At 33.2% G+C, this 23,880-nt stretch overlaps 1 protein-coding gene and 2 long non-coding RNA genes across 5 annotated transcripts; 2 read left to right on the forward strand and 1 right to left on the reverse strand.

Moving 5' to 3' along the window:
• Positions 1-23,550, reverse strand: LOC139853343 (alcohol-forming fatty acyl-CoA reductase-like). 2 transcript variants are annotated; one of them, XM_071842726.1, is made up of 11 exons: positions 23,533-23,550; positions 23,332-23,428; positions 23,088-23,191; positions 4,968-5,170; positions 3,254-3,354; positions 2,959-3,154; positions 2,356-2,517; positions 1,039-1,120; positions 681-950; positions 421-548; positions 1-334 (listed from the first exon to the last, which is right to left on the reverse strand). In XM_071842726.1, exons 2-11 carry the CDS (start codon positions 23,408-23,410, stop codon positions 181-183), a joined length of 1,479 nt encoding a protein of 492 aa, XP_071698827.1. In that variant the 5' UTR covers positions 23,411-23,428; positions 23,533-23,550; the 3' UTR covers positions 1-180. The 2 variants fall into 2 exon arrangements, with proteins under 2 accessions (XP_071698827.1, XP_071698826.1); XM_071842725.1 differs by lacking the exon at positions 23,533-23,550 and having other exon boundaries at positions 23,332-23,457.
• LOC139852702 (uncharacterized) lies at positions 5,891-9,608 on the forward strand. 2 transcript variants are annotated; one of them, XR_011761154.1, is made up of 3 exons: positions 5,891-6,786; positions 7,671-9,018; positions 9,494-9,608. It is a non-coding gene; the product is annotated as an uncharacterized lncRNA (long non-coding RNA). The 2 variants fall into 2 exon arrangements; XR_011761155.1 differs by lacking the exon at positions 9,494-9,608 and having other exon boundaries at positions 5,891-6,318; positions 6,632-6,786; positions 7,671-9,118.
• On the forward strand, positions 9,716-10,925 carry LOC139856149 (uncharacterized). Its single transcript, XR_011761691.1, has 3 exons — positions 9,716-9,852; positions 10,255-10,623; positions 10,716-10,925. It is a non-coding gene; the product is annotated as an uncharacterized lncRNA (long non-coding RNA).
• Positions 23,551-23,880: the final 330 nt, after the last annotated feature.

Raw genomic sequence — 23,880 nt, forward strand, 5'->3', positions numbered from 1 at the left:
TTTCTAGCTTCTATCAATGATACGCAACATATTTTCACCAATATTACATATATATGACAGATAACTATATAATACAATTCGTGAAATCAATCAACTTAGAAAATAAACACAATAATTTATCGTAAATTCGTATATCGTTGTTTTATACTAACAACGTTTAATCAAATTTGTGTACTTTGATCACTTAAATTCGCGTTGTCTTACTCCAGGAATGTGTATATGAAGAAAGTAATCTTCCCAATTTATTATTCGTGGATCAAAATAGAAGACGTTTTCTTCATTGCCGCTTTTTCTAACAGCCATACGTAGCTTTTCAGTATTCAAATCGTCATAGCTGACATAAATTAATGACAAAGTTAGGCAAGATATATAGTTGCACATCAATGTTGTATTAATTAACCAAGAATTAATGATACTTACAAGCTTTTAGAGAACAAGTAGGGTTTATAAAGGTCGACTAGCCGCAACACAAAGTTTATCTTTCGTTTAAGATTCTTGTATGTGACCCCAAATGCTTGACAAAATATGAGATTCACAAATGCAAGTACCTGGAAAAAAAAAAGTAAAAAATGGAATTTTATGTGACAAATAAGAGCATTCGATGTCAATATCGTCGTTTAAAACAAAAGTATTGCACACTTTTTATGTATAGATGTTAACTAGAATATGGGCGAATTAACCTTTAATGGAAACAAGTAACGAACGGTGATATATTTATAGAAGCTATCCATGGAATTTAATACAGTAACTTCTCCAACGATAACGGGATTTCCATCTTTTTCAATCCATGGATGCTCAGCAAAATACTCGTAGCCACATTTTTGAAATCTAGTGAACCTCATAGGGTTTGATACCGATGATCCGACATGGTAAATTGTTTCTGAACAAGTTTCATTTGCATGAGCCACCATTGCCGCAATCATAGCATTAACTACCATATCAGCCGGTACCTACGAATTTTGTACTTATTCAAGAAATGAAATAGAATAAAATTGCAAAATTATTCATTTAGTTTATTAGAAGTTTTATGGAAGTCACCACATCGTATACAGCTTCAGGATCACCTAGAAAGCATGTTAATTTGCCTTTTCCATAACCAAGAACCAAGCTGTCAATGGTCCTGCAACATTTAAATCAAGGATCATTTTTTTTTTGTGTGTTCAAAAGTTATAAGACCACCCGTTATGTAGAGGAAAAATTGATACTTTTTGGAGGAGAGATGAGATTTTGACTGGGACATAGCAGTGTCAAAATTTGAAGTTGTGTTATGGTTAATGTCAAATTTGAATGAGAAAATTTTGACATTTGAATGATGAGGTTAAATATGATTAGAAATTGGGTTTAGAATAAACAAATTGATAATATGGATATATACATGTTAAAATTTTGATTGGTTATTAACTAAATCTCACGATCCAACTTTAAGCGTCACGTTTTAACTGGTGAACTTCAAGCGTTAGATATTATGCCTGATAATGGGTGTTAGAGCATTCAAAGTCGTGGCGTTTTTCGCCATGTGCAGCATCTGACGCTGGGCTTCCCAACGTCGTCCACTCCGTGCCAGCGTTAAACCAATGTCGAGAACCAGCGTCACCCTTCAGTGTCGAGCCCAATACATTGAAAAGCAACGGTTTTATTCTTTTCTCTAATTTTCTTTCTTGTTTCTTTCTTTTTACTTTCTAGTTTTTTGTTTTTTATTTGTTAAAAGTTGATTTTTGCAGTTGTGAAAAAGATGGAGGAGGTTGACTAGATGAAAAAGAGGGGTGAAAAAGATGTTTATAGATTTAGGTTAAAAAGTACTAGGCTTAAAATAAATAAATAAAAACTGGATCAAATATGGGCAAAATTATTTAACTAGTTGGACGAAGATTATTTGTTAAATGATACTATTATATTCTTTTATATATTTATATTTATTTTTTATATTTATGTTATCAAAATAAATTAAATAATAAATAAAAATAATTTTGAATGAATAAAATAATAATTGAATAATAAAAAAAGTGTTAAAAATAATTAAATAATAAATTAGACACTGGAATTAGACACTGAACAATTTCTTTACATTGGACTTCAATGTTAAATTTTAATGTCTTGGAACACACTGAATTAGACAGTGAGTTCAGTGTCACAATTCATGTAGCTTCAAAGTTAGGTTGGAGTAAAAAATTTGGCGCTGCAATAGGGATAGTCTAAAGTAATTGTCTTTGCAACATTTAAGTTATGATAGATCATTGACACTGCTCGTTTCAATATAAATGTTTTTCAAATATTAATGTCACTATTTCGATGTACTAGTGTGTAAATATTTGTTCTTTTATGTCTATTCATAACAAAAGCTAGCTGAGAATCTACCTGATGCCTTCAACCCAGCCCGGGAAAGGTTCTCTGAATGTACTAGTGACGATGGTTGGGCGAAGAATAACAACGGGCATACAGCCCTTCAAGTGGCCAATAATCATCTCTCCTAACGCTTTAGTAAACACGTATGTATTTGGCCAACCGTAGTGATTTGCTCTGTAAGAAGAAAAAAGACTCAATAATATTTGTGTACAAAAACATAAAAGAAATTTATTCAATAATCAAGCAAGTATATAATTAAAATGATCAAGCATAAAGATGCACTGTGGAGTACAAATTATGTGACAATCACTCTCTGAATATGTTGGAGATAATTAGTTAATGGGTTGAAAATAAATCTCACATCGGAATACAAAGGAAATCAATGTGTGCATATAAGTATTACATAACCTCTTTCTTTCATTAGTTGTTTTTTAAGTACTAAGAAACTTATGTTCTTATGTATAGAACTTGTTCGGCTAAAACGTAAAGCAGTATCTATTTCCTTATGGTAGAGAAGAATTATGATTACCTACTTAAAGTCCATAGCAAAGCCCAAGTGTGAGCCCAAATATATATTATATGCATATCATCATGAAACAAATACAAATTGTTTACCTTTGCATTCCCAAATCTTTCATGGCCAACTTAATTGATTTTTCATCATTATTCAGATCAGATTTGAGCTCTCTTAGTTTATCTTCGACGATCTTTCCCTCTTCATCAATGTCTAGCCCATTTGTTCCATTGAGCGAGTCCCCCAATTTGTAAGGAGTTTCAAGCATTAGACCTGGTTTCTCACCAGAGACATAGGCTGGATACACGGATAGATTTAATTACAACGTTATTGGAACAAGGAAATCATTCATGCCATTATGATCTGAAATAAATTAATTGGGATTAAAAAAGTGACCGGTCGACACATGGAGAAGCAGCTTAACATTGACACATTTGTTAGCGAAGTTCAAAACGTTTTTAGCACCAAACGCATTTAGAGTCAGCGCAACATCGTATCTGCAATAAAACCAAGTTTTGATGCTACAAATGATTCAACTTTTGATCAATGCCAAATGAAATAATGTGATACAAACTTATGATATTTGGTATATATATATATATATATATATATATATATATATATATATATATATATATATATATATATATATATATAGTGGTAGGATCAAGAGGGAAGTAACCATTAGAGGGAATCGGGTGGAAGCAAAAACTTTTTTTTTTTCGTTTTTTGAAAAAACTTTGTTCACGAACATTATAGATGAGATGAAAATATGAACATTTAGTAGAGACACTTTGTGATAAATGTTTTTATATTGGCGGGAAAACGCTCGAAGAAGTAATATATAACAATTATCGTGTTTTTCGAGCATATTTTGAGGTTTTAACTATTGGGTTTAGATATTAGGGTATAGATATTAGGGTTTATAGGGTTTAGATATTAGGGTTTAGAAATTTAGGGTTTAGGGTTTAGATTTAGGGTTTAGATTTAGGATTTAGATTGAGTTTTTAACACGAACGGTTTAGAGTTTAGGGTTTAGGGTTTAGGGTCTAGTGTTTAGGGTTTGGTGTTTTGGGTTTATGGAATAAACCCAAAACACCAAACCCTAAACCCTAACCATAAACCCAAAACACCAAACCCTAAACACTAAACCCTAAACCCTAAACTCTAAATCGGGCTAAATTTTATTTCACAAAACATGAAGAAAAAAAACGTTCATATTCTTCACGAACAATATTATCTTGAATGTTATTTTTGTCGATCGCTTTTTCGCCTAAATAATAACATTCATCACCAAGTGTCTCTTCTAAATGTTCATATTTTCGTGTGATCTTGATGCCGGAAAAAAAATTTAAAAAAAAACGAAAAAAAAAATTTTTTTTGCTTCCCCCCGATTGGTTACTTCTCCATTTATCCTGCCCATATATATATATATATATATATATATATATATATATATATATATATATATATATATATATATATATATATATATATATATATATATTTCAATGCCAAATGAAATAATGTGATACAAACTTATGATATTTGGTATATATATATATATATATATATATATATATATATATATATATATATATATATATATATATATATATATATATGTGTGTGTGTGTGTGTGTGTGTGTGCATGTACAGTGACAAGCTTGAAGAATTTTATAAGGGGCATGACATGAAATATTTTATCAAGATGAATAAATGTTTTTAGCTTAGAATAAAAAATTTTAGTACGTTGCCACATTGGTGATATCCAAACAAGATAGGACCTCATCTATATGAGAAGATCTGAATTTAGGGTAATCATGAAATAAAAATTTGTAGCCCATAAAATAAAAAATTGTAGCCCTTTGAGTTATGTTTGAACTTTTGATTCAACTAAATCCAGATCTGTACGAAGGAGATATGACAAAAACATTGACAACTCAAAAATTTTGCGACTATTCACCAATTTAATCAAATCTCCTTCATACGGACTCCAAAATTAATTGATTTAAAAGCTCAAACATTTTAACTCGAATTACGACAACTTTCTTTTTTATTACTCTTGCCCCTTAAAAGTTCCGTCTCTGTATATGTGTAAATATAGTACCTTTCATCAAAGTTGGTGGTGGCAGCAATGTTAACAACAACATCAACATCTCTCCACATTTCTTCTTTTAAACTAGAGTCTAGTACTCCCATATCCTCAAAAGTGATGTCTCCGGCTACCATAGTTACTTTGTCGGACAAATATTTTTGCAAGTCCGTACCATGTTTCTCTTTAAGGAGCTTAAACAAGTCCTTTGCCACAGCCTATAAATATTCATTCCAAAATAAGCTACCTAGTGATATGAATTCAGTCTTCACTTACTACTCTTTTTATGTAAAATCACACATATATACAAAGCATTCTTTTTTGTTTTTAACGCTTGTACTCTTGAGATCGAGCCCTAAATTGGGCTTTTTCTTTGGATTGTTTTGATTTTAAAGCGTTCTTTTTTTGTTTTTAGTTTTCACTTTTAGTTTTATTTCTTACTAGTTAATTAATTCAACTATATTTCAATACGTAGCTAGGAAATAAAGGTCGTTTTAACTTCTATGCATGTAACGTGTCGAGCTTCAACGAAAGACAAATTGTAGACGTTTTTTTATTAGAATAAAACATGTTTTTTAACTTTCTGTTTGTAACTGAATCATAGCGTGTTACATATAATTTTTATGACTCGATGTATATACTTAATATAAGAATCCTTATAACCTACCAATTTGTTTCTGAATCTATTTATTTTTCTTATATTTGTGATTAGCTAATTACAGATTGAGTCGAAATTGTTGCTATTTATTATTATTATTATTATTATTATTATTATTATTATTATTATTATTATTATTATTATTATTATTATTTTAATCCTATATCTATTTTTGTAACCATATATTTTTATAGTAACAAAAGTAGATATTTTTTGCTACCTCTTTTCAGCTGACCATCCCTCATGTCTTCTTACTTTTTTTCATACTTTTCATCATCACCCTCTGACTCTTCCCATACCATTTCCTTATCATCCCCACTCTCCCATCTTATCTTCTATCTCTCTTTATTAATCTAATTTAATCTATTTCTACTATCTACTTTTTTTTTTATCATCATGGACACTCTTCAACACATCCCAAAACAAAACCCTAAAACACCATCACTATCTTCATCACTTCATCCCAAGTTTATTCAGGCATGATAAATGTGTATATTAATTATTTTAAGTGTATTGTTATTTGATAATTGTATTATGTTTTTGATGCGTTTAAGACACATCATTCTAATTCAATTCAATGTTATTTTTAATTAAAATTTTCAGTTGCAGTTATTATTGCTTATGAAGGTACTTCCTAGTTCATATTCACAGGTGGAAGGATGACATTTTGTTATGTGTTACTGTAACACCCCGTTTATCAGTTACAAGGTATGTAATCATATATTTTGACCCCAAATAAAATTTGAGTTAATGTTTTAAAATCTTACCATTGAAAAGTAGACCTTACTACGTTTCCAACGATATTGATTTTTCAAAAACGGAGTTACGGTCAGAAAGTTACGACCAAAACAAGTTAGCAGTTCTGGGGTATGATCGTGGTCGCGATTTGTGTATTGCGGTCGCGATTTGGGGTCTGGCAGGGGCTTTTTGAACGTATTTTTGAGGGGTTTTAGAGGGGCAAAGTGGTCTTTTCACTTGTGAACGTGTATATGGCTAGAAAACTAATTCAAGGCTCATCTAGAGCTCATTTCTTATCTTCTCAAACACTCCCAACTAGAGAGAATTGTAACCCTAGAGAGAGGAAGCTTGAGTGGGTGAAGATGGTGGTGATTCTTGCCCAAATTGAAGTGGATCTTGGTACATCTTGATGTTTCTAGCTACTTTTTGATGCTTGAGGTAAACCCTAATCCGAATTGTGTTGTTTAATTTCCATTTTAGTTAGGGTTTGAGTTAGTGTTGGGTTATAAACCCCATTTCTCATGAAATTGAGAGTTTTGTTGTATGTATTGTGTAAGTAAACCCAATTATTGTGGGTTTAGGGTTAGATGACGAATTTGGAAGTATTTGTCATGGTTTGGATGTTAAATCACTAGATTGGAAGTGTGTTGGTGTTTTTGATGTTCTTAAGAACAAGTATTGGTCAAAATTGGGTGTTGACTTTGATTTGGTGTCAAACTAAGTTTTGAGTCAAGTTTTGGTGAATCAAGTATGTAAATACTTGGTTTAGGTGTTAATGGGTGTTTTGAAAATATAATCACTTGCCGTTAGTGATTATGGGCGTTTTTGTGACTTGTGTCAAAATGGGTAATATTGAATTGGGTCGAATTTGGTAATAACACTAGTTTGGGTCAAATGAGTGTTTAAGCACTTGTGTTAAGTGTTAAATGATGATTTTGAATGTAATTACTCGTGAGAAGTAATTTTGGGTTAAAATGATACTTTAACAGAAGTCAAAGGTGGTCAAAAGCAATAAGAGTCAATATTGCACGCGTTGTGGTTTTTGTGTAAATGGCGGTTTGAAATGATCACTATCTAAGTAGTAATCTAGTGTCGGGACCTAGGTTGGTCTAATTAGTGTAAGGCATAATTTGGGCTAAATTGTACTTTGTAGAGTGAGTTTGAATTACCACCGAAAGTGGTAATTGGTTTGTGTCTATCAGGTGTTGAATGGGCGGCTTTTTGGCGAGCAAGGTGTGATCCCTTGGCTAAGGGATGATTGTGTCGGATTCTCTTTTAGAGAATGTATATTTATGTGTATATTGTGCATATGTGTGATATAGGTGGTTACTTGCTCGGATTTGCAGGACGGAGATCATGTTATACATGACTTGTGCGGGTATTCCAAGGTGAGTGAAATAATTATACGTGTATGTATATAGTGCATTTATTTCTGTGGGATGCTATGTGGGTTTAAAGTTCGGGCGTGCGATACCACATCGTGTTGGCATTGGATGAGGGTTTAAAGTTTGGGCGTTCGATACATCATCATCATGTGTGGCATGTGATATGGGCTTAAAGTTCGGGCATTCGATACCATATCATATGTGTGCGTGGGCGTGAAGTGTGGGTTTAAAGTTCGGGCGTTCGATACCACATTTCACGTGACGGGTGGGTTTAAAGTTCGGGCGTTCGATACCACCCACGGGTTAGTGATACAAGGCGTATGTACATTAATGGATGTTGTGAACACCGATGGTCATTCACAAGTACACCCACGGGTTAGTGATACAAGGCGTATGTACATTAATGGATGTTGTGAACACCGATGGTCATTCGCAAGTACCATTCCCTTGTGCTATTGGTTAACCATGGTTGTGTGATTTTGTATTAGCATATTAAATTGTGAACTATATGTTATTGGCGATTATAGCTCATTGTGAATTGCGGATATTTAGTATGCATTGTGATTGCATGGTTGTTGAATTGCTAGCTCGTATCTGGTATTTGTGTAAGTGTTTGCAAGTAACTAGATTATATATGTATATGTATAATTATTGCATTCACTAAGCTTTATGCTTACCCCTCTCGTTGTTTACCTTTTTACAGGTACTGCGATTGTGAAGCTAGCTAGTTGTTGCACTAGATGCGTAGGAGCGCTTGGGCTCGATGGGGTAGCTTTTAGATATTTGGACGCAAATTGGGGATTTGGTAGTCCCCGGGACTATGCTCTTGGTATTGGGTTGGATTATTAAGTATTAACCCGTATTTTGGGTGATTGAGTCATTATTACAAATGCTTTTGTAACGTGTCATTTGTGTACCAAGGATCATTATAAATTGTTAAACACATCATTATGATATTATGTTTTTGATTAAAACAGAGTTGGAAATGTTATGTATTATGAATGCTTTAATGGGACCTAACTTATAAAAAAAAATAGTGCTTCGTTTTTGGTAAACGGATATGGGTCGTTTCAGTTACTTGCAGCTGAAAGAGTTGTAAAAGAAGCACCTGACTCGGTCGAAATTCAAAAGGAAAATGATGTTTTGAATGCTTCACATGTAGCGGATATCAAGGGATCTGGTTCTGGTGAACAATGACCCGAGCTTCCATCCGGTGAGTTATAACAAAGACCGCGTTTACAAGTTAAAATGCACAAAATGTTGCAACTATGATTCTTCAAGCAGAGTGAGTAACATGTTATCAGAGAATCTGTCTTATTTTTGGTTAATTTATTTCACTACACTTTTCCTCAATGTTTTGATTCTATTGCACTCACTCAAATTTTGTTTTTTTGCTCTCATTTTGTTTCTTGATATCTATGAGTAGTGATCGGGTGGAATAGGTAAGGTAGCATTACATGTAGTTCAAATTTAAATAATTAGTGATGTATAAGTCGAATGGATTATATCCACCCGAAATTTTGAAGTTGTCGAAGATATCACATATGGTTTAGAATCTCGAGTCATGTTTTGTAATTGATGTGGCCAAGTACGTGTTTGTGTTGCTGGCATATACATTAGAAAATAATTCATATAATTTTGGGTCGAAATTACCAGCTTGCATATATAGTCTTAGTGGCCTTGAACACTTTGTAACATCTTTTATTGGTGTTAATTCTATAGCTTTACTAATTATCTTTTGTTTATATATTGTAATTCAGGACATGTTTGTCTAATTCAACCATACCCAACAGCTAAAAACCAATTGCTAGGGCTCATATAATAATTATTAGGACTCGAAGAGCAGGTACACAGGAATTAATTCCGAAGAGCAGGTACATCGTACACATGTGCATACTAAAAACTCTTTTACAAAAAAAGGTCACAACTATCGATCGTTTTTTAAATATATTTTGAATTAAGTTTTATTATTGTCACAGGATGCTATTATCAGAGTTGTTGTTGCTGCAATTCTTTACCTGGGTAATATAGAATTTGCAAAAGGAGAAGAATTTGACTCATCTGTGCCCAAAGATGAAAAGTCTTTCTTCCACTTATCGACTGATGCTGAGCTGTTCAAGTAAGTGGTGATAAGCGTTACACAAGAGATGGAATAATGAGCGGATCGGGAAAAATAGGTTGAAAGGGTTGTTTCTAACTCACCCTGAAAGAACTTTTTTGTCCATATTTCAAACTGATCAGTGTGTTAGTTATAATAAGACTATAGTATTACAATCATGATCTAATTTTGTAAAATAAAACAATATTGGAAGTTGTAAGCATTTAAAAGATCAACATACACTTTGACTGAATCTCAAACTGTTTCTGTTTTAGCCCAGAAATTATAATTGAAAACATAACCCAAAATGACACATTTATGAATAAATGGGTCAAACAACTGTTTTTTTTTTAGAATTGTCTATTTGGTTGACAGTGGAGGCACTTGTATTTCTATTAAGTTATTATATATCTTATTATCCAGGTGTGACGTAAAAGCTCTCGAAGATTGTTTATGCAAACGTGTAATTGTAACACGTGATGAAACCATAACCAAATGGTTCGATCCAGAAGCTGCCGCTGTCAGTCGAGATGAGATGCTTTAGCAAAAGTCACTTACTCGAGATTATTTGACTGGCAAGCCTCACTTTCATTTTACATAAAGTTTTGACTTTTGAGCTGTTGACTAAACTAGGTTCAGAATAACTTCATTTGTTCGGGAGCTGTAACCTTGATAATGGCACTTAACAATTATATATTTACAGGCTTGTAAATAAGATTAACAGTTCGATCGTAATTGGAGTACTGGACATTTACAGTTTCGAGAGTTTCAACACAAACAGGTGCTTCACTGGTATGCCTTTTGTTTGCATTTTTTAACTGATGTTTATGAAAAAGCTCAAATCTTTGATTAAAAGTGTTCTGATTTATCGAAGCTATATATAGGATTCAGTCAACCACACCTGGTGTGTTACCGTCGACTGTAACTTCGGTTTTCAGTCGAATTATGTTCATTAGTTAGCACTTGATCAACTAACATTGCTTCACATAACAAAGGTATGCAAGTAAAAATTACTGAATATTTGTAAATGTGCTGTGTATATGTTTAGTATTTTACTGAATATTTGTATATGTTTAGTGTTTCGTTGCAACAAAATAGACAAAATAAATATAGATACATGTTTTTTTTTTTTTTTTTTTTTTTTTTTGTAGCTTACAAGCGATCAAACTATTGAGTTTGAAGTTAAATTATATGTTGAGAGATCGTTACCTTTGAGCATGAAGACGGGTTAGTTTCGTCAATTAAGGGTTCACTTAAGTCTTAAGGTAATTTCATTGCTCACACTCATCAATTATTTTGATTTATGATCCAGTTCTCTTGGGTTTAGATTTGGATTTTGTAAATTTAGTTTCATGCTTAGATAGATTTTTGTCTAATTCAGCTTCATTCATTGATATTGTACATGTTTAGTGTTACGTTATTATGGTAAGGTAACTCCAAGGCTCACCACAATACACCAACTACAACGAATCTTATGAGAATGTCAAATTATATTATGTTGATCTGTATAACATTTAATTTGGTAGATGAAAATTATCTATTATATTTTTGGATAGACTGATCTTTTGCTTATATAGCGTTGCTCGGGTCATTTAACAGTCGAGGTGTCAAAATGGGATAGGGTGGATAGGTTAGGTAGTGGGTCAAAATAGAATGGTGTCAAAATGTGTCATATTTTCTTCCACTTTAAAAGTAGACGGATCGAGTTGACACATTGTCTCTTTTTCAAATTGATACTCTGATTAGTATTATGTTTCTTAAATTATTAATTCAGAACATGTTAGTAAGTTGAATGCAATTTGGTTACAATTAAAGTGATTTAACATTCTGTCGTGAATTTGTTGTTAACGATATGCGCGGTTTCTGTTTTTGCTTGCGTCTCTTAATTTGGTGATTCTTTTATTTTTTCAGTTGCGTACATGCGTGTCAGTTTCCGTTCGCTGATTCTCTGAATCTTCTGTCAATTCGAAAGGTATGTGTGTTGTTCCCTTTGATATTTTGTTATTTCAAGTTTCCAGTTAACTATTGTACTATTTTTGTTGTTTCGCGTTGAAAAAAGTGTTCATTTGGTGGTTAGTTTTATTGTTAACTAGCGTGATGTCACCTGGAAAAAAAAGAAAAGAAAGAAAACTAATGAGTTCGTGCTGGTTAATGATCATTCTGTGCCCGATAATGACTGCATGTGTGATGTTTCTTTGATGTCTCCGAGGCAAATCGCTAGGAGAAATTATTTGAGGAGAAATATAACCCGCACATTTGTTGCTCCTGCTGCGTTCTCTTTTTTTTTTTTTTTTTTTTTTTTTTTTTTTACTATTTCGTGCTTTTGATGTTCATTCTAACTTTGTAACTTTGGTTCTGGATTGTTGTTAGAGGTGTTCATTCTAACTTTGTAGCTTTGGTTCTGGATTCTAACTTTGTAGCTCACGGTTTCTCTTTTTCAGTTTTACTTAATCTACTATAGAGTTAATGCATAATGAATACGCATTTAAACAATTGCAAACGTTTCTTAGCCGCTAAGCGTGTGATCCATCGTCTTATACATGTTCAAAGTGTGAAGAGTTCAAGTGATGTGTCATGTGTTCAAGAGTTGATGCAAAATCTAAAAGCTTGGAAGTTCAAGGGCTAAAGTGTAATTTAGTTTTTAACTAGTTGTGGAGCCCTCGCTTCGCGCCGGGGGCTCCGTTTTGAATGCGAGTTAAAAAAAAAGTCTTGATCTATTTTGTAAAAAAGAATTTTTTTCGACATAACATTGAAGGGTTGTTCATTTTGTAGAAGTTGCTTCTTTTAGCGTTCGGGTTTTATTTAAAAAAAAAAGTTAGTAAAGTGGGGGTTCTATTTGTATTTTAATAAAAGTTAGTGGGTTAAGTTTGTGAAATTTGAAAAAACTTTACGTATAAAGTGGGGGTTCGATTTGTATTTTAATAAAAGTTAGGGGGTTAAGTTTGTGAAAATTGAATATTAGTAAAAAAAAAAAAAGTTAGTAAAGTGGGGGTTCGATTTGTATTTTAATAAAAGTTAGGGGGTTAAGCTTGTGAAATTTGGGGGAAAATATACGTGTAAAGTGGGGGGTTCGATTTGTATTTTAATGAAAGTTAAGGGGTTAAGTTTGCGAAAAGTGGAAAAATGAATAGTACTATTCATTTCCACTTTACCTTTTAGATAATTTATTTAAAAAAAAAAAGTTAGTAAAGTGGGGATTCGATTTGTATTTTAATAAAAGTTAGTGGGTTAAGTTTGTGAAATTTGAAAAAACTTTACGTATAAAGTGGGGGTTCGATTTGTATTTTAATAAAAGTTAGGGGGTTAAGTTTGTGAAAATTGAATATTAGTAAAAAAAAAAAGTTAGAAAAGTGGGGTTTCGATTTGTATTTTAATAAAAGTTAGGGGGTTAAGTTTGTGAAATTTGGGAAAAAAATATACGTGTAAAGTGGGGGTTCGATTTGTATTTTAATAAAAGTTAAGGGGTTAAGTTTGCGAAAAGTGGAAAAATGAATAGTACTATTCATTTCCACTTTACCTGTTAGATATAGGTATATAATATTACGAATACCATTTTTACATTTTAGTTCTTATTATGATCATAATGAGGTTGGTGGTAGTTTTTTTTTCGGCGAAAATATTAATATGTATATATAAAGATTGTAAAGATCCGGTGGTACACACGAAAGACAATAATTGAAAGGTCTCGCTCTGATCGTTCTACAAACATTCAACGATAATAATTGAAGAGAGCGAGCACATTGAAATTGTAAAAGATAAAATACACGAACAGACCACCAAACCTAAATCTAACATATACATAAAACCGATCTCGTATCTAACCCCGCATTCGTCACTACTCAAAAGCAGCACATCTAAAATGAACACCGGGCACTCCAGTAGCAACTAACCCGAGGCCTGCAAACCAAAAAAACCTCTCGTACCCGATAAACTCGTATCAAACACGAAACCAGAGAAACACTCGCCCGTCGAATAAGATCAAATCCCCGTTCTAGCGGAGAAAAGGACCCCGAGAGAACAATTCCAGTAAACATCAATTTTTCGAGGTTAACTAAGTCAACACACGTCGGCAACGACATCGAGTCCTCCCGAAAAAACTTGACCACGGGAGGTTGGTGGTAGTTGTTCGTTGCTATAGGTGGTGTTGTGTTCTTATGAAGCGTTTTTTTGTTTGCGTTTGTAATGTCGATGAAATATTTAACTTAATTATCTGCATATTATAGTAGTAATTGTCCATTGTTTCAACATTATCGATTCTTTGCAGCGAAAATTTGTTTTAACCAAAAATGTTAAATTTAATTTTAATAATTTAAAATTGATTCGGGTGGAATTAGTTTATTTTATTTTAATAAAATTATATATTTACACTTTCTACCTCTGGAAAAGTATAAACTTGAGGAACCACTATGTAAATTGAGCCGGAGTTGACTAACCCTAATCAATTCTAGATTATTCTAGAAATACATTAATGTTTAACACTCCTCCTTAATGTATTTCGATGTTACTCCGAGCATGTTGCGTAAGAACTCGAACTTTGGTCTTGGTAGTGTTTTGGTGAATATGTCTGCAATCTGCTCTTCGGTCTTGCAGTATTTTAATTCAATATCTTTCTTGGCGGAGACTTCTCGCAAAAAGTGATATTTGATGTCAATATGTTTTGTTCTGCCGTGAAACACAGGATTCTTTGCCATTGCAATTGCAGACTTGTTGTCGCAGAATATTTTTGTAGCTTCATCTTGTTTTTCGCCCATGTCTTCTAGAATTCTCTTTAGCCATATAGCTTGATTAACTGAGTTTGCAGCTGCTACGTACTCGGCTTCGGCTGATGATTGTGCCACTGTTTCTTGTTTCTTTGATGTCCATGAGAATACACCAGATCCAAGTGTGAATACGTATCCGGAAGTACTTCTCATGTCATCCACCGATCCGGCCCAATCACTATCGGTGTATCCATGAAGCTTCGAGTCTATAGTGGGCTTGTACCATATTCCATAGTCCATGGTACCTTGCAAGTATCTTAATATTCTTTTAGAAGCTCCATAATGTATTTGAGTAGGGTTTTGCATGTACCTGGATAGTAGACTTGTTGCGTACATGATGTCTGGTCTTGTTGCTGTTAGATATAGTAGACTTCCGATGAGACTTCTGAATCTTGAAGCGTCTGCTTTCTCCGATCCATCTTCTTGTCTCATCTTCTCATTGGCAACTACGTCGCGACGGTTTTACAACAGTATAGTTTAAACTTTTTCAGGAGATTTTCTGTGTATTTCCTTTGGCATATGAAGATGCCTTCCTTTTCTTGACTGATTTCGATGCCAAGAAAATAGCGCATCAAACCAAGGTCGCTCATCTCGAACGTTTTCATCATGTCTTCTTTAAACTCTTGTATCATTCTCTCATTGTTTCCAGTATATATTAGATCATCGACATACAAGGAAATAATGAGAGTGTCAGAGTTACCTTGGGTTTTAATGTAGAGTGTAGGCTCACTTTGACTCCTCCTGAATCCCGAACTTGTGAAGTAGTTGTCTATGCGACTGTACCATGCGCGTGGCGCTTGTTTAAGTCCATATAAGGCTTTCTTTAGCTTTAGGACTTTATCTTCTTTTCCTTCCTGGATGAACCCTTGTGGTTGCTCTACATATATTTCTTCTTCGAGAAACCCATTTAGAAAGGCAGATTTCACATCTAGTTGATGAATCTCCCACCTTCGTTGAGCTGCTAATGCCACAAGAGCTCTTATAGTATCCAGTCGAGCTACAGGTGCGAAAGTTTCATTGTAGTCGACTCCAGGTTGTTGTGAATAGCCTTTAGCTACTAGCCTTGCTTTTTATTTTTGTATAGATCCATCAGGGTTGAGCTTTGTTTTGTAAACCCACTTTACTCCAATGATTCTTTATTTTATGGAGGATCAACTAACTCCCATGTGTTGTTTTTCTCTATCATTCTGATTTCTTCGCTCATAGCAGTCACCCATTTTTCATCTTTGGCTGCAACTTCATAGCTTTCAGGGTCTATGGTTGTAAAGTTACATGCCTCGTATACCTCTGCTAACGCTTTGACTCTTCCAGGTGTGGACTCTGGGCTTGACTCGTCTTGCGCCAAAGGTAATCTTGTCGATGGAGAAGTTGGTGTAGCAGGGCTTGTTTCACCGGTACTTTCTTGTTGTTCAGAATGCTCCATTTGTAATGGTTGTCGAGCTGGAATTTCCATAGATATCTGCGGCAGATATGTTTGTCTTTCAACTTTATCTTTCTCCCAGTTTCAAGAAGCGTCTTCATCAAACTCCACGTCTCGGCTGATCACGATGTTATTGGTCTTCAGGTTATAGACCCGGTAGCCTTTTGATTGTGTGCTATAGCCCAAGAATATTCCCTTCTCTGATTTTTCTTGGAGTTTGTGACGTTTCTCCTTAGGAACATGGATGTAGCAAGTAGATCCAAATACTCGCAGATGTTTCGCCGACAGTTTCCTTCCACTCCATGCCTCTATTGGAGTCTTGTATTCTACGGCTTTCGTGGGACATCGATTTAGTATATATACAGCCATGTATACAGCTTCAGCCCAGAAACTGTTTGGAAGGCCTTTTTCATGTATCATTATTTTGGCCATTTCCATTACAGTTCTATTCTTACGTTCAGAGACGCCATTTTGTTCAGGAGCGTAACCAACTGTGAGTTGGCACTTTACTCCTTCATCTTCACAAAACTTATTGAATTGTGTAGAGGTGTATTCTTTTCCTCTATCACTCCTTAGTGTTTTTATATAATGGCCACTACTTTTTTCTACGAAGTTCTTGAACTTCTTGAATATCGCAAATACTTCAGATTTTTCACGCATGAAATAAACCCACGTCATTCTAGAATAGTCATCGATGAAGAGAATAAAGTACCTGTTTTGGTTAAGTGACGGGGCCCTCATTGGTCCACAAACGTCAGTGTGCACCAGCTCCAGTATACCTTTCGCTCTCCAAGCTTTGTCACGAGGGAAAGGTTTTCGATGTTGCTTGCCCATCATACAGCTTTTACACGTGTCGGTGATCTCTTCTATGTTAGGCAAGTCTCTCATCATATTCTTATGTTGGAGGATTTTTAGTGCGTGAAAGTTAAAGTGGCCAAATCTTCGATGCCATAGCCATGATTCTTCAACTTGAACTTTCATGGCTGTGTCTTGAATATACTGCCAACGAAGCGGAAAGTTGCGGTTCTCCATTGGCACTTCAGCTATTAATTTATAGTTGTTTTTCTTGTCACGAATAACACATGATTTATCTTCGAAGTGTAAAGAGTATCCGTGCTCCATCATTTGGCCAACACTTAGCAAGTTACTTGCTAGGCTTGGTACTAGAAGAGCGTCATTAACAGATCGAGTGGCATTATTAGTTTGAACAGTAATTGTACCTTTACCTTTAGTGTCAACAAGCGCTCCATTCCCTAGTTTGACGCGGGACTTTACGGACGTGTTGATACTATCAAATAACTTTTCATCTCCTGTCATGTAGTTGCTGCACCCACTGTCGATCAACCAAGTATCGTCCCTCTGTTTATTTGCGACATGGCTGGCATAGAATAGCTGATTTTTGTTCTCCGGTATATCTTCACTTTCTTCTGTGAAGTTAGCTCGATGATTTTGTTTTAAACGGCAATCTTTTTCTATATGCCCAAATCTTTTGCAATTATTGCATTGTGGCTTCCCTTTGTAGAAACAATATTTCTCCAAGTGATTTGTCTTTTTACAAATGCCACATAGAGGGTAGATTTTTCTTCTTTGATCGAACCCGGTTCTGGGTTTTTCTCCTCCTCTCGAATTTTCTTCAATATTTCTTTTCCCCCCATTATTATATTTTTGAGACCGTAATTTGAGTTTAGACTGAAAGGCACTTTCAAGTGAGTTTTCACTACGCCGACTCAGTCTAGCCTCATATGCTTCAAGAGAGCCAATTAATTCCGTTACTGACAGAGTCTCGATATCTTTTGACTCTTCAATGGCGGTAATGACGTGATCGTATTTTTCAGTCATGCTGATAAGTATTTTTTCTACGATCCTCTTATCAGTTATGTTATCTCCATAGGCTCTCATTTGATTTACTATTTCTTTAATTCTAGAATAGTAATCTTTTACGGTCTCAGTCTCTTTCATATTTAAATTTTCAAAATCTCTTCTGAGAGTTAGAAGTTTGACGGATCTCACCTTGACATTTCCTTGAAATTCTTCCTGAAGGATCTTCCACGCCTCCTTGGCTGTCGTAGCTCCCATGATTCGTGGAAAGATAGACGGTGTCAAGGCTTGTTGAATGTAGCCTAGAGCAGCAGCATTTCTGACTACATTTTTGTTGTATTTTTCTTGATCTTCCGTGGACAGAGTTTCGTCGTCTTTTGGAGTTGTAAACCCGACTTCGACAATATCCCATAAGCTTTGTGCTTGAAAATTTGTCTTCATTCGGATACTCTAAAAATCATAGTTGTCGCCATAAAAAATGGGGACGGGAATATTGTATGCACCAACAGTAGTCATGGTGTACTCGAACAACGTCCAAAATGGCTCTGATACCACTTGTCAGAATTAGTTGAAGTGTTTGATTAATTAGAAGTGTTGATTAGTTTTAGTTTGAATGTTTTAATATTTGTATGAGGGGTGTTTTAGAGAGTAGAATTGATGGAGAAGAGTTTTTAGAAACTTGATTTTATTATTCAAATGTGTTTATGGTTTTTTTGGTTACATCAAATGCATTACATGTTAGCCTATTTATAGGCTCAAATGTAGAATAAATATCTAGATATTTTGTTAGAAATATCTAGATTTTTTGTTAATAATATCTAGATATTTTTATTAGAAATATCTAGATTTTTTTGTTAAAAATATCTATTACTTAAATATCTAACCCTAATTAATTCTAGATTATTTTAGAAATACATTAATGTTTAATAATAATATAATATAATATAATATAATGGTAACTGGTAACTGAAATAAAGGCTTAACCATGACTTGAAACTTAGAGCAACAAGTCACATTATGGAGTATATGTTTTGAAATTGTAGGGTATCATAGGTATAAAAAGCCTTTCAATTAAGGCAGATCCAAGTCTTCTTTCTCTTCTAATAATTCTTCTTCCAATAATTCGTCTTCCATTAATTCTTCTACTGATACTTCTAGCAATACTTTTCCTTTTTATTTTGTCAAATAAATAAATGGAAAAGTTATTGAATTTTTTAAACAAAACTCTTCCTGGTCAAAGTGATGTTTATAACTATAATGTAATTTTTAACAAATATTTTCGTAGATTTTTTGTAGTTTTCATAGTGGTGTTAATGAAAGTCAAGGATTGATTATAGATTCAGGTGCTTATCATCACTTGACTATTTCTGATCATGGTTTATACGATGTTAACATTTCTAATCTGACGTTAAAAAATTTTCATCATGTTGGAACTAAGGCTAAAATTAATAAAATCCGTTCTCTTGCTCTACGTAAGTCCATTACTTTACTTGATGTTCCTGTTGTTTATGGTTATTGTTATTATACTTTCTGTCAGTGGGCTAATTAAAGATGATAAACTTAAGATAAGTTTTGATGAAACTAAGTGATATATTTAGGATTTCAAATCAAGGATGATAAAGGGGACTGGTAGTGAGTAGGGTAGCTTGTATCTATTTAATAAATTGAAAGGTGCTAATGTGTCTGTTAATGGTAGCTTTCATTTTTTTTTTTTTTTTCTTTTTTTTTTTTAAATTCTTTCTCTAGTTTTTTTGAACGACAATATCGGCATCGAATGCTCTCATTTGTTAGCCACACACACGTTAGGAGGAAACCCAATTCGCAATGATGTTGGCAGTACATCAAAAGTTGAGAAAAACCCCCTAATCGCATTGATGTTGGCAGTACTATTAATGGTTGGAAACTCCGTACTTATAGTGAGAATCGAATATGGATTGGCAGTCCCCCAAGTAGGATCTCACCCCATACCACTCAACTCAAGCTTTGGTGGTAATTATTTCTCTAGTTAGCACACTTGATTGGGTCATCCTACATCTCAAGTGTTACATGTTTTTTAAAAAATAAACTTCATTTGGACAATATTTTGAAAATGAAACATGTGAAATTCGCTATAAAAACTAAGGAACCATTTCCGATAAGTGAATATAAGCGTAAAAGATTTGGTGATTTGGTGCACTTAGATATGTGGAGTTCATATACGGTTGCTAGTATGGAAGGATATAAATTTTTTCTTATTGTAGTTGATGACTACAGTAGTGATGTTTGGCTTTATTTGTTGAAGTTCAAAGATGAGGATTTTGATAATGTGTAGTCTTTTTATAATCTAATTAAAAAAAAAAAAAAAAAAAAACTCTTAAAATCTTTAGAAGTGATAATGACATTGAATATATAAATATTCAAATGGTAACTTTATGTAATATTAATGGGATTGTTCATCATACTTCGTGCATATACACTCTTCAACAAAATGGCATTATAGAAAGGAAACATAGACATTTGTTAAATGTTGCTAGAGCTCTTATGTTTTAAGGGTAATACCTCTATATCTGTGGAGTGAATGTGGTCTACTAGCTACTTATATAATTGACAGATTATCATCTAAGGTGTTAGCATGAAGGTCTCCTTTTGAAATCATTTATAGCTATGAGCGATCTTTATTCTATATTAAGAGTTTTGGGTGTTTATATTTTGTTAAAAGTTCAAAGTGATTAATAATTTTTTTTTTGAAAGATATGAAAAAAATATGTCTTTATGGGATATTCAAATAAAAAATGGGTTATAAAGTTTGGGTTTAGATTATAAAACTATTTCTTATACATATGCTAGATTTTTAGAAGGAATTTTTCGTTTTAAAATGATTAGTGAGACAAACAAACTCATCTACGAGTATATCAATTAAATTTTTTTGATCAGTTTTTCCCTGAGAAAACTTATACCCAAAGTTCTATAAATTTCAATGATGAAGGGAGATTTAATACTGATAATGATCATGGTAGTGCAACTACTTCTTAAGCTGGTGTCAGCCTTCTGGTATAGGTACATGTATGAGGGATGATGGTATGCATGATTCATTATCTAATAATGATCAACATGATATCGTTGAGGGTAGTGTTCAAAACATAAATGAGGATTAGCCAACTAATACTGAAGGTGTTTGGAAATCTGATTAGACTTCAAATTTTTCTAGAAGGTTTGATAGTATTGTTATTGAGGGTAATGTTAAGTATAGCTTAGATAGAGTTGTTAAGTATTCCTATTTTGAGTAAACAAATTGAATACCTACCATGAACGCTAAAATGGAATCCCTTCATAGAAATAACACTTGGTTGCTTACTGATCTTCCTTGGGAAGAAAACTCGTTGTATGTAGATGAATATATAAAATTAAGTACAAATCCACGAGGGAAATAGATAGGTTAAAAGTTAGGTTTGTAACTAAAGGTTGTAACCAAAGTGTAGGCCTTGATTATGAAGAAATCTTCTATCCTATTGTGAATGTAAGTGTTATATGTTTAATATCTCTTGTTGTTCAGAATAACTGGAAGTTTTTTCAGCTAGATGCAATCCTTGATGTTTAATATCTCTTGTAAGTGTTATATGTTTAATATCTCTTGTAAGTGTTATATGTAAGTGTTGTATGTTTAATATCTCTTGTCTCAAAAGAAATACCGTGTTATGCTTATTCATGAATTTGTAAACCTTATTCATGAATTGCTTATTTGTCTTCTAATTTTGTCATTCTCTTGAAAATGTAACTAAGTTTCAGTAACTTGATGGGTAAGTTAATATACATAACTATAACTATGCTTAAATCTTTTACTGTTCATTTTATAAGTAGATATATGATTAGTCCTCTTAATTCTCATCTTAATTTGCTATGAGATTGTTGAGTTATTTGAAAGGGTCTCCAGGTAAGAGTTTTATCATTGCAAAATCTGATACCTTTAGCTTATCAGCATAGCTTATCAGCATATGTTAATGCAGATTGGGATAAATGTTTGTCTTCAAAAAGGTCGCAGTACACTAAACACCAACCCGATTTTTGTGTTTTTCTTGGTAGTCTCTTGTTTCCTGAAAAAGAAAACAACAATCCACCAATTCCAGCTCCCTTACTCAGTCAGAGTACAGAGCTATGACTTTTGTTACTTGTGAAATTATATGGATTGTAAATATTTTATCTAATTTAAAAGTTAAAGATCTTTTACCTCTAAATCGTTCTTTTTTTTTTTTTTTTTTTTTATTTTTTTTTTGAAAATAGATCTGCATTTCACATTGCAACTAATCCAATTTTCCATGGACGAACTAAGAATTTTGAAATTATTTGCATCATGTTAGGGAGAAATGTAATACTCGAGAAATTAAATCGTGACCATAGATTCTTCAAATCAAATTACAAAATATTTTTACAAAAAGGTTGTTTGTGTCTCAACATAAATTTTTGTGTGGAAAACTTGGGCTTATAATCTATTAATCTGTTTCTGGATCTGTTTATCTATCTTATGTTTGTGATTAGCTAATTGCAGAAGTTGATGCTGTTAAGTTTAAAATCTTTTGAGGTCAAAGTGTGATGAGTTCAAGTTTTATCTCCATGTTTAAAGAATTGGTGGTAGAATTTGGAAGCTTGGAAGTTCAAGGGCTAATGTGTAAGTTGTTTAATTATTATATATACCATTTTTACATTTAGTTTTTATTATAATCATAACTAGATATGAAACCCGAGCGTTATGACATAGCAAATTTTTTATATAAAAAATAAGATAAGGATAAAAAGTTGACGTCACCATGACATCAGCAAACGACTACTGTTCACTTAACTTCACGTTTTAGTATCTTGTCATTCTCACACACATATTCTCTCATTTAAAATACGGTTTTCATATTTATTTTCAGATTTATCATTTTAATAATATGTGATTTTATTTGCTTCCTTAGATTACACTTTACAAACGTAGTGTTTGTGGTTGTCGTTATTGATGTGTGTTACTCTGAAACTGATTCATACTTCTTTCTGTATTTTTTTAGCCTGCTGATATAATCAATCGCTCAGGTTAAGTTTTCATATCATTTCTTATTCGAGATTCATTTAAAAAAAAACTTTGCAATATCGATATCTTTTTGTGCCACCAGCGATCTAATATAATGCTTGGTCTGGCTATATATCTTTTTTTTATTCTCTCCATTATTAGTTGTGGCCAATTATGTGTAAGTAACCAAAATTAACTAGACAAATTAGTAAACAACAAAGTCGTGATTGCATACCTCGGTGTTAAAGCGTTGCAAGGCAGACTCTGCATTAGCAGCTCTAACTAGAAGATAGAGTTTCTTCACATTTGGTTGAACTCTTAATATCTTCTCTACAAAAACTGCATTTATACACAAACACATCCACAACGTAGTGTCAAGACTTTTTCTTATATTAACTTGAAATGATTTATATCCAAGCTACTAGATGAATTTATGTTCCATTGTTAATGGAGAGTTAAAGAGAAAGAAATTTACTTACTTTTGGCAAGAAATCCGGTAGCACCAGTGACTAATAAGACTTTATTTTCAAGAAAGTCAACAATGCTGCCCAACTCCATTATGCACCAAGGATGAACCTTGCAAGGAGTATAGTACTTAGAACAAGATGATGAGTTGAAGATATATATTATTATATTATATTATATTATATATTATATATATATATAGGTAAAAGTAATACCTTTAATATATTTATAAATAAAGAGAAGGGTGAGAAATGTTGGAGTACACGAAACTACACTTTTGATCTCCACTCGTTCACTTGTCCTCGACGGCTCGAGAGAGAGAGAGAGATATATATATATATATATATATATATATATAGTGGTAGGATCAAGAGGGAAGTAACCATTCGGGAGGAAGCGGGGGAAGCAAAAACTTTTTTTTTTCTTTTTGTTTTTTGAAAAAACTTTGTTCACGAACATTATAGATGAGATGAAAATATGAACATTTAGTAGAGACACTTTGTGATAAATGTTTTTATTTTGGCGGGAAAACGCTCGAAGAAGTAATATATATAACAATTATC

Source organism: Rutidosis leptorrhynchoides, chromosome 6, assembly GCF_046630445.1.
Source record: "Rutidosis leptorrhynchoides isolate AG116_Rl617_1_P2 chromosome 6, CSIRO_AGI_Rlap_v1, whole genome shotgun sequence".
Taxonomy (NCBI): Eukaryota; Viridiplantae; Streptophyta; class Magnoliopsida; order Asterales; family Asteraceae; genus Rutidosis; species Rutidosis leptorrhynchoides.

Excerpts from the sequence above, each read along its gene's own strand:
- LOC139853343 (XM_071842726.1), bottom strand. The coding sequence starts at position 23,410 with ATGGAGTTGGGCAGCATTGTTGACTTTCTTGAAAATAAAGTCTTATTA. Across the intron at positions 3,155-3,253 it reads GCTTCTCCATGTGTCGACCG|CCTATGTCTCTGGTGAGAAA; the intron begins GTCACTTTTTTA and ends CCGTGTATCCAG. Across the intron at positions 1,121-2,355 it reads GGCTGGGTTGAAGGCATCAG|GACCATTGACAGCTTGGTTC; the intron begins GTAGATTCTCAG and ends TAAATGTTGCAG.